Source organism: Carlito syrichta, unplaced genomic scaffold, assembly GCF_000164805.1.
Source record: "Carlito syrichta isolate Samal-C Ts95f unplaced genomic scaffold, Tarsius_syrichta-2.0.1 Scaffold303270, whole genome shotgun sequence".
Lineage (NCBI taxonomy): Eukaryota > Metazoa > Chordata > Mammalia > Primates > Tarsiidae > Carlito > Carlito syrichta.
In genome coordinates, this window is record NW_007247366.1 from 65,319 (window position 1) to 76,889 (window position 11,571).

An 11,571-nucleotide genomic window follows, 5' to 3' on the forward strand; every position below is an offset into this window, starting at 1 on the left:
CGCTGATCTCAAACCCGCAGGCTCAGGCAATCCACTCACCTTAGCCTCCCAAGGTGCGGGATTACAGGCTGAGCCACTGAGCCCGGTTTGTTAAAAGTCTTAAGTCAGTACTTGTGAAGTATTTGGAAACCGTACTATAACCAGGCACTACTCCAAGTATTATCCTCATAAATTTTCTTTGAATTGAATTTTGAATCCTTTTTATGGTGTGGTTGAAAGTTCTAAAACCAGGTTCTGATATACTGAAAGCCATATCACCCACATGACACATGTTCAGCTCAACAATGACCAAAGCCCCAAGTTGTAAATATTGCTGCTCTGAGGCACCTATTCCCTGATTTTAAATTTCTGTCGTCATTTACTCACAATCTATATAAGAACAGAGGTAACTTATGGCACGAGTCATGTAGTTTTGGAATGAGAATATAAATTATCTGATATTTTAAAAAGATTCATATTAACCAAGAGAAATGTTTGCCAGCCAGGTTATTCTGCTGATGATCATTTATTGAAGAAATAAGTCAATGAGTTTGATCCTAATCATTGGTCTTCTCCAGCACCAGAATGCACCTCTGAAGGGGATGTACTTGAAAAGGCAACCATTGTGTTTCACTTGGCTATCTGGAGACTTAGTAAGTTTTCTAATTCTTCATGGTAAATTCAAGAGTTTTCCTGAAAGATAAGTATCCGCTTAGAGAAATCAAATTTGGGGAAATGAAGGGAAAAGCTATCATATTGGTAAACACACCCATAGTCTGGCAGGAGGAATGCTAAACAATTATTCTCCGAATGAAGGCAGACTAGAGACATCCCAATTTCATTAAAGAAGAAAAAAGCAGAGTTGAAATGAGCAGAGAATTATGTAGGAGTGAATGATATGATGTCTGAGACTTGTGTTAATAAATTTCATTTAAAAAATAAGAGAATAGAGGAAGAAAATATAGAAAAACATTGCAGTTTGTTGAATCTGTATGATAGGTGTATGGGATTTATTATATTATTGTCTCTACTTTTAAGTATGTTTGAAATTTTTCATAACAAAACACTTAAATCCCTCTACAATAGTGAGCTCCTAATTATATCTGGTTTACTTCTAAAAAAAAAAAAGTAACTTTACTTACACATGGTCCATCACGTAGTTTAGTTACGTTAAGCCCTTCATATCTGAAAAAAAATATTTTGAAATGATTATTTTTGCTCTGTGGTATATATATATATATATTTTTTTTTTTTTTTTTTTTTTTTTTTTGAGTTGGAGTCTCACTTTGTCATCCAGGCTGGAGTGCAGTGGCACGCTCCCGACCACTGCAGCCTCGACCTGCTGGGCTCTGGCGATCCTTCTGCCTCAGCCTTCCAAGTAGCTGGAACTGCAGGTATGCGCTACCACACCTGGCTAGTTTTTTGATTTATTATAGAGACAAGGTCTCACCAAGTTGCCTGGGTGGGTCTCGAACCTGCAGGCTCAGGCAATCCTCTTGCCTCGGCCTCCCAAAGTGCTGGGATTACAGGCTGAGCCACTGAGCCCGGCTGCTCTGTGGTATATTACAAATTATTATTAACAATCTTTGGCTAAGTTTGAGAAGGAAACATTCTGTTAATATTAAATTCTCATTTAGCAAATATTTTAAAATACTATATGGATCTTTGTCAAATAAATTAAATATATAAAACATGCTCAGTCTGAAATAAAATATAGAGATTCAAAATAGCCTTTGAAGATTCAAGTAGAAATACAGATAATTAGAGAATGTGCCTTAAAGTTAAAATATGCATTTGGTGAAAGTTGAGGCATTACTACTGACCTTATAGAAATGCAAAAGATTATAAGGGAATACTATGAACAATTGAACATCAACAAATTAACCTGAGCCCACGGGTTCTACACCAGCCTGGGCAACTTGACGAGATCTTGTCTCTACAATTAAACAAACAAACCAAAAAACTAGCTGAGTGTGGTGGTGCACACCTGTAGTTCCAGCTACTTGGAAGGCCAAGGCAGAAGGATTGCCTGAACCCAGTAGGTCGAGGCTCTGGTAGCTATTATCATGCCACTGCACTCCAGTCTGGGCAACAGAGTGAGACTCCAACTCAAAAAACAAACAGATAACCTATGTGAAATGGACAAATTCCTAGAAACATAGCATGCTCATGGTCACCCTAGCGTCGACGTGCTGAGTCCTTCCACCTCAGCAAATTATAAAAATTTACTCAAGAAGAAATAAAAAATCTCAACAGAGCTGTAACAAGTAAATCTATTAGTAAAAAAAAAAAAAAATTTCCCAACAAAGAAATAGTCAAAGCCAGATGATTTCATTTGTGAATTCTACCAAATATGTTTAAAATATGTGTTACTAATCTTTTTCAAACTCTTTCAAATAATAGGAGAGGATGCTTTTTAACTAAAAGGAAGCCAGAATTACCATGATATGAAAAGCAGTAACGATTTCTCAAAAAAGAAAACTACAGACTAATATTCCTTATGAATATGAATGTAAAAATTCTCAACAAAATACTAACAAACTGAATCCAACAGCATATTAAAAAGATTGTACACCATGAACAAGTGGGATTTATCCCAATAATTCACAGCAGTTAAACCTAAAAAAAGTCAACAAATTTAAGAACACCACATTAATAGAATGAAAGAAAAAAGTCACATGATAATCTTAATTAATGCAAAATACACATGCAATATTCAACAAAACCCAATATCTTTCATAATTATAACACTCAGGAAACTAGGAATAGAACATCCTCAATATGATAAAAAATACTTATGAAGAACCCCCAGCTAATATCATACTCAGTGGTGAAAGGTGGAAAGATTTGTCTCTAAGATCAGGAACAAGACAAGGATCCCTGCTTTTACCATTGATATTTAATACTGCATGGGCAATTTAAGCCATAGCAATTAGGCACTACAAAGAAACAAAATGCATTTAAATTGGAAAGGAATTAGTAAAAGTATCTCTATTCAAAAATGACATGATCCTATATATATAGAAAACCCCAAATAATTACTATAAAAGTGACTAAAGCTAATCAAGTCATCAAAGTTGCAGAGTAGAATATTAACACACAAAAATCAGTTGTGTTTTTTTAAATCAGCAATGAACAATTTGAAAATAAAATTAAGAAATCAATTTTTTTTACAATAGCATCTGAAAAATAAAATGCTTAGTAATAAATTTAACCAGGAGATGAAAGACTTGTACACTAACAACTATAAAACAGTGCAGAAATAAATTAAAGACCTACATTTTAAAAAAAACTTGCAGCAATCCAAGGAGCATTTGTTCAAGAAAAAAAATGGCTGAATCTCAGTAAGAACAGTGAACTTTGTGGCATTTTAATTTGTCCTATTTTCCTCTGTCTCCCAGTTCCATGGTATTACTGAAAAACAACAACCCATAATCATGGTGAAAACCAGCAGCATGGCAGCACCTGGAGGGAACAGATTGGTGCTCCTTCAAAGCACTATTGCTAGATAATTGTCATTATTTGGCCTGTCTGGTGGTTCTCTGGAAGATCCAATTGCAAGACTGTATTTGACCTGACTCAAAGCTCCTCAAACAGCCTTTTCCCTGGGAGAACTTGTTGAAAACAATCAGAGGCAATTGTTGAATATCATGGCTGCCACATGGTGGACAACAATAGGCTAACCAAAGGTTTAAAAGTAAAAGAGAATGAGCTGTCAATAGGAGGTTTTGAAAAACTTTAACATTACTGGAAATATAGAAAGTCTTACACATGTGTAGGTAGGGCTATCTGCATGCTCGGAAAGGACCTGAGAGGGCCCTAAGCTCTCATCTCTCATCTTTGGCTAATCTTGAGCATATGTCCATGCATAAAGTGAACATTAAGTGTAGTTTTAAACTGCCTGGCTGAGTGTTGAGGGCATGACTCAACACACACACACACACACACACACACACACACACACACACACACACACACACACACACATTTGTTTGCAAAGACTGGGAGATTTATTGGTTTTAGCTATTTAATGCAGACTTCATAGAATCATTTAATGCTTGATCCCAGGAGTTTGAGATCAGCCTTGGCAACATAGCAAGACCCTGTCTCTTTTTGTTTTGTTTTGTTTTGTTTTCTTTTTTGAGTCAGAGTCTTACTCTGTTGCCCAGACTGGAGTGCACTGGCATGAGCATGGCCCCTGTAGCCTTGACCTGCTGGGCTCAGGCGATTCTTCCACCTCAGCCTTCCAGGTAACTAGAACCACAGGCATGTGTTACCATGCCCAGCTAATTTTTTTTTTTGACTTGGAATCTCACTCTGTCACCCAGACTGAAGTGCAGTGGCACGCTCCCAGTCACCGCAGCCTCGACCTGCTGGGCTCCGATGATCCTTCCGCCTCAGCCTTCCAAGTAGCTGGAACTACAGGCGCATGCTACCACGCCCAGCTAATTTTTTGATTTATTGTAGAAATGAGGTCTCGCCAAGTTGCCCAGGTGGGTCTTGAACCCGCGGGCTCAGGCAATTCACTCACCTCAGCCTCCCAAAGCGCGGGATTACTGGCTTAGCCACCAAGCCTGGCTTAATTTTTTTTTTAAATTGTAGAGATGAGGTCTCGCCAAGCTGCCTAGGCTGGTCTCAAACCCCTGGACTCAGGTAATCCTCTTATTTCCACCTCCCAAAGTGCTGGGATTACAGATGTGAGCCACTATGCCTGGCTGACCCTGTCTCTAAAAAAAAAAAATTCCAGAAATCTCTAAACTAACCAATAGCAACAACAGCAAATAGCAATAGCAAAAAACCTTGGAGAGAGGAGAGAATCTGATGTCTAGAATTGCCACATATTTTTAAAAATATTTGATTTTCAACAAAAAATTGTGACACAAAAAAGAAAGTATGGCTCATATACAAGACAAAAAGCAATAGAATCTGTCACTGAGGAAGCCCAGATGTTGAACTTACAAGACAAATATTTTATTTATTTATTTATGTGTTTATGTAATTAGTTATGTTTTGTCTTTTGAGTCAGGGTCTCACACTGTTGCCCAAGTTGGAGTGCAGTGGCACAATCATGGCTCACCGCAGCCTCGATCTCCTGGGCTCAGGTTGTCCTTCCACCTCAGTCTCCCAAGTACCTGGGACTACAGGTGCACACCTCCATGTCCAGCTAATTTTAAATTTTTTTTATAGAGATGAGGTCTCACTATGTTGCCTAGGCTGGTCTTGAACTTCTGAGCTCAAGAAATTCTTCCGCTTTGATCTCCCAAAATGTTGGGGTTACAGACACGAGCCACTGTGCCCAGCACAAGGCAAAATATTTATTTTTATTTTATTTTATTTTTTGAATTGGAATCTTACTCTGTTGCCCAGGCTAGAGTACAGTGGCACGCCCACAGTCACTGTAGCCTCGACCTGCTGGGCTCAGGCAATCCTTCCCCTCAGCCTTCTAAGTAGCTGAAACTACAGGCACACGCTACCATGCCCAGGCTGGTCTCGAACCCCTGAGCTCAGGCAATTCTCTCACTTTGGCCTCCCAAAGTGCTGCGATTACAGACTTGAGCCACTGCACCTGGCCTAGGCAAAATATTTAAAATCAGCTATTTTAACTATGTTTAAAGAACTAAAAAAAAAAAAAACCATGTCTAAAGAACTAAAGATAAGTATGAGAATGATGTCTCATCAAATAGAGAATATCAATAAAAAGATAGAAATTATATTTTTTAAACCTGAATAGAAATTCTGAAGTTAAAAAGTACAGTGTGGATTGCCTGAGCCCAAGGGTTCAAGACCAGTCAGGCAACTTGGCAAGACCTTGTCTCTACAATAGATACAAAATTAACTGGGTGTGGCAGCACACGGCTGTAGTTCTGGCTACTTGGAAGGCTGAGGCGGAAGGATCGCTGGAGCCCAGCAGGTCGAGGATGCGGTGACCGTGAGTGTGCTACTGCACTCCAGCCTGGGCGACCCAGTGAAACTCCAACTGAAAAAAAAAAAAAGAAGTACAATGATCTGAACTGAAAAATTAATTCACTAAAAGGGGCTCAATATAAGATTTGAACAAACAGAAGAAAGAGTCAAGTGAGTTTGGAGATATAATTAATATTGTCCAGTCTGAGGAAGATGAAGAAAAATAATAATAAAGAAAAATGAAGAGTGAGTTGAAATGCCTCAGATAGCAAATAAAATATAACCCAAATTGGACCAAAAAATGAGCAGAGCCACAGAGAAATGATGAATACTATCAAGATTATCCACATATACATAAAGAGAGTTCCTTCAAGAAGAGCAGGAAGAGAAAAGGCAAAAGAATATTTGAAGAAATAATGGCTGAAAATTTCCCAAATTTGATGAAAAATATTAATCTGTGTATCCAGGTAAACAACAAACTCAAAATAAGATAAACTCTAATAGATCCACACATAGACAAATCATTATAAAACTTCCAAAAGACAAAGACAATCGTATTTGGTTTGTTTATTTTTTGAGTCAGCGTCTCAGTCTAATGCCCAGGCTGAAGTGCAGTGGCATGCTCATGGCCACTGCAGCCTCAACCTGCTGGGCTCAGGTAATCACAGGAGCCACAGATGTGCACCACTACTCTCAGCGAATTCTATTCTCCTTGGACCAAAGAATCGGGTATTTCATATGAGTGTCACACAAAGCTTTTAACATGTAATGAGCCCAAAGACTAAATCACACACTAGGCTGAAAGCTAAAGAAGTTGTTTTAGAAAATAATATTTATTTGAGGACCAATAAATCAATAATTCTTCACCCAGCTTCCTCTTTCTCATCTTCATTAGGTTTTTGTTCTTTGGCCTCAGGGTGCTTGAGTATGACCCTCATCTATGGTCACATGATCTAAATGCTGTGGCTGCTTGCCAGAGGTCCCTCCACTTGACCTTTGTCCAGGCCAGATACAGTCCCCTCACTTCAGTGGATTTCTGTTTCTGCATTGTCTGAATAGAATTACATGTACCTTTTTCAAGCACAGAGATGGACAGAAGAAATGGAGGAGCAAACAGTGACGGTGTTTCTGGAGGGAAAATCTAACAGAACGATGTGGGAAGTGGGCTGAAAGGCCCTAGTTTGACCACTTTTCGCCTCCTGACTTGAAAGAAGTTGAAAATAAAATCATGACTTACATAATTTTGGCACAGAGGTGGCACTCACCACTGTAGGTAACCTGGTCACTGCCACATATGGGTTCACTGGGCTTGATGTAGGAGAGAAGCCAGCACTTATTTATATTCTTGATGCACTCAACCTAAAGATGAGACACAACTGTTTCAGATGCTTTCCTCCAGGTCCTTTGGCCATTGTCGCTGATAGGAGGGGAGGGTGATAGAATTAGGAGCGCTGGACCAGGATTTAGAGATCAGGCTTCAGATGCCTCAGTGTTTGACTCCAGTACTTAATAATTATAATGTTATATGTAGTCTATGCAGTCCCAAGTCCCCCATACATTCCTTATTAATCTAAAAAGTCCCTGCCTCGCCAACCACAAAACGTGATTATTAGGTTACATTGAGCAGAAGTAGGGATAGATCTTTCAATGTTAAATTTTCTTGTGAATGACACTGAGTGACTTATCACACATGGTGCCTCAGATGGCTGTGGGCTCAAACTTGTCACAGTGGGGTAGGGATGTAGAAGAAAGGAAACAGAATATCTCATAGGACCTTGGTGTGAGGGAGGCAGGACATGTCCTGGCATATCATAATGGAAAGAGTATTCACTGCAGCATAGGACTGACCTGAATTTGTGCCACAACAATTATATGAGCTGATTGGGATAATGCTTGGGAAGAGAGCTCAGTAACATATAAAATGTGGCACACATAGTTAGTGACTCAGCTTTTATTGCTGTGTTGTTTCTATGTAAGTTCCCTCTGTTCTCTACCTCCCAGGAGGAAGAGGAGGCTATCAGGGAAACTCCCTCCTACTTCCTGTTCTTGGAAACCAAGGAAGCAGAGTTCACCTTTATCTCCTCCAGGTGAGCTCCTTTGGAGGTTGTAGGAAGGGGGATATCTGGAAGACAAAAGCACATACAGAAGAGTTGCTGTCTTTCTTCTGCCCTCAGGGAAAAAGCTAGAATGAGGGAGTCCCTGTATGACTCACAGGAAGCATCAGATCCCATCAGAGGAGGCTGAATTCTTCATTTCTTTATATTTAAAATATTTATTTTCGAGTTGGAGTCTCACTCGGTTACCCAGGCTGGAGGGCCGTGGCACACTCACAGCCTCACCAGCATCAATCCGCTGAGCTCTGGTGATCCTTCCTCTTCAGCCTTCCAAGTAGCCAGAACTACAAGTGCGTGCTACCACACCCAGCTAATTTTTTCTTTATTTATGGTAGAGACGTGGTCTCACCAAATTGCCTGGGCTGGTCTTGAACCTGCGGACTCAGACAGACCACTCACCTCAGCCTCCCAAAGTGCTGGGATTACAGGCTGGGCCACTGAGCCTGGCCTTAAAAATTTTTAGATTTAGGAGGTCTAAGTGCGTGTTTATTACATAGGTATTTGTGTACTGGTGGGAATTGGGCTTCTGGTGTCCTTGTTTGCAAATAGTGAACACTGTGAAACGATAGGTAATGTTTAAACCCTCCCCCCACCATACTTCCCTTTTTGGTGTCCTCTGCATCTATTATTTCCATCTGTATGTCCTTGATTACCCATTGTTTAGCTTCTACTTGCAGTATTTAGTTTTCTGTTTCTGAGTTAGTTCACTTAGGATAATGGCCTCCAGCTCCTTCCATGGTGCTGCAAAGGACATCATTTCATTCTTGTTTATGGCTGCATAGAGATGGACAGAAGAAATGGAGGGGTATGTGTGTGTGTGTGTGTATGTGTGTGTGTGTGTGTGAGTGTGTGTGTGTGTGTGTCTCACATTTTCTTTATCCAATCAATCACACTGATTGACACTTAGGTTGGTTCCATGGCTTTGATGCAAACTGCCCTCTAAACAAGTGAAGAATCAGGAAACACCTGCCTCTCACCCTCTTGTAAAATGGAGATAATTAATTCTGATTCTTCCACTTCATGAGTAAAGAATAACTTCTATAATCCTTTCTCAGTTATTTTTAGTAAACATGCTCATAGTTATAAATTACTATGAAATCATTATATTGAGATACCTTAAAAGATGGTAAGTTTCAGCCAGGCTTGGTGGCTCAGCCTGTAATCCCAGCACTTCGGGAGGCCGGGGCAAGTGGATTGCCTGAGCCCACAGGTTCAAGACCAGCCCGGGTAACTTGGCAAGACCTCGTCTCTACAATAAAATAAAAAATTAGCCGAGCATGGTAGCATGTGCCTGTAGTTCCGGCTACTTGGAAGGCTGAGGCGGAAGGCTCGCTGGAGCCCAGCAGGATGACGCTGGGGTGGCTGTGAGCATGCCACTGCACTCTAGCTGGGGTAATAGAATGAGACTCCAACTCAAAAAAAAAAAAAAAAAAAAGATAAGTTTCATTAGTCTTACATATTTAATCCAAAGCAGTCTTTGCAATTATACATATATATAAAATTTTATCTCATATAAATATATAATAATTATATATTGAAATCACACCCTATAATTTTTATAATATATAATGTGGACAGTATGTAATCAATTATTTTATATATATCAGCTTTATTGAAATATAATTAAAATATCATAGAATTCACCCGTATTTGCCATCACATCGAAGATGAGGGCTTAACAAAAGAAAAATAAGAATTCACCTATTTATTTATTTCTGAGTTGGGAGTGCAGTGGCATAGTCATTGCTCATCATAGCCTTGACCTCCTGGGCTCCGGCAATCCTTCCGCCTCAGCCTCCCAAGTAGCTGGAACTACAGGCACATACTACCACACCCGGCTAATTTTTTGACTTTTGGTAAAGACAAGATCTGGCTATGTTGCTTAGGCTGGTCTCAAACTCCTGGGCTCAAGCAATCCTCTCACCTCGGCCTCCCAAAGAGCTGGGATTATAGGCTTGAGCCTACTGTGCCTGGCCAGAATTCACCTATTTAAAGTGTACATACAGTTCAATGGTTTTTAGTATATTTACAGATTTATTCAGCCATCATCACAAGCATTTTTTTCTTTTCTTTTCTTTCTTTCTTTTTTTTTTTTTTACCACAAGCAGTTTTAAGGCATTTTCATCATCCCCAAAAGAAACCCTGTATCCATTTGCAGTCACTTGACCCTCTTTCAACAATTCCCCCTCCCGCCCCACCCTTTACTAAGCTCCCTTGGGAGCTCAACTCCAAATAGAAGTTAGTATACTAAAAATAGATGTTTCAGTGTAGCACCAAAAATCTTTTATAAATACAGCCATTTTGGAAAGACGATTCTGGATCAAAAGTGTTATTCCTGTATATCTACATTATGTGTTCATATCTCATCTATGTCATAATTGTTTCTGTAATTTTCCTCTGAGTAGCAGTCATAACCACCCTAGTCTCTGGACTGTCTATATCCATATCCTCCAGGATGACTATCATATCTGCTGCTCCCATAGCCCTGGTCCCCACTACCTCTAGAGTAGCCACAACCACAGACCCCAAAAGCACTCTCTCTGGTTTCCCGGGCAGAGGTGACTGCATGGTCTACTTGGATCTGGTGACTGTCCTGGGACTCTCCATTCATGGCACTCATGACATCTGAGGCATGTTTGGGGTTGGTGAAGGTGATGAAACCAAAACCCTGGGATCGCTGAGTCTCCCGGTCCTTGACAGCAGCCACCTCAGAAATATGACCGAAGCTGTTGAAGTGGCCTTCCAGTGCCTGCTCATCATTGTTAAAGTTGAGCCCTCTTGGCCGGGCTCAGTGGCTCAGCCTGTAATCCCACGCTTTGGGAGGAGGAGGTGAGTGGACTGCCTGAGCCCCGGGGTTCGAGACCCGCCTGGGCAACTTGGTGAGACCTCATCTCTACAATAAATCAAAAATTAGCCGGGCATGGTAGAGCGTGACTGATGTTCCAGCTACTTGGAAGGCTGAGGCAGAAGGATCGCTGGAGCCCAGCAGGACGAGGCTGCAGTGGCCGTGCGGCCACTGCACTCCAGTCTGGGTGACATAGTGAAACTCCAACTCAAAAAAAAAAATGTTGAGCCCTCTCACAAAAAGCTTTCCTTCTTCAGAGGACATGACTGTGAGTTCAAGTCCAGAGAGTTAAAAAGAAAAAGGACCAGACAGATGGTGAGCTCTAAGGACCCGAGAGAACAGCCGAATTCATTAATTTGCATATAGATATTCAGTTGTCCCAGCAGCATTTGTTGAAGGATTATTTTCCATTGAATTGTCTTGGGGTCTTGTTAAAATCAATTCTCTCAGGCTGGGCGGGGTGGCTTATGCCTATAATCCCAGCACTTTGGGCGGCCAAGGTAAGGGGATTGCCTGAGCCCATAGGTTTGAGACCAGCCTGGGCAACTTGGCGAGACCTCATCTCTACAATAAATCAAAAAATTACCCGGGTGTGGTGGCATGTGCCTATAGTTCCAGCTACTTGGAAGGCTAAGGTGGAAGGATTGCCTGAGCCCAGCAGGTCGAGGCTACAGTGGCCATGAACATGCCACTGCACTCCAGCCTAGGTGACAGAGTGAGATTCTGACA

The 11,571-nt window shown here is 40.7% G+C and overlaps 1 protein-coding gene across 1 annotated transcript in view; it reads right to left on the reverse strand.

Annotated features, from left to right (window-relative positions):
* Positions 1–660: 660 nt before the first annotated feature.
* Positions 661–11,571, reverse strand: part of SPINK8 (serine peptidase inhibitor, Kazal type 8 (putative)) — a 13,913-nt gene continuing 3,002 nt past the window's right edge. The window contains exons 2-5 of the mRNA XM_008058267.1: positions 7,956–8,005; positions 7,121–7,242; positions 1,122–1,164; positions 661–672 (exon numbers count right to left, since the gene is read on the reverse strand). Coding sequence (XP_008056458.1) covers positions 661–672; positions 1,122–1,164; positions 7,121–7,242; positions 7,956–8,005 — 227 coding nt within the window. The remainder of the gene's footprint in view (positions 673–1,121; positions 1,165–7,120; positions 7,243–7,955; positions 8,006–11,571) is intronic.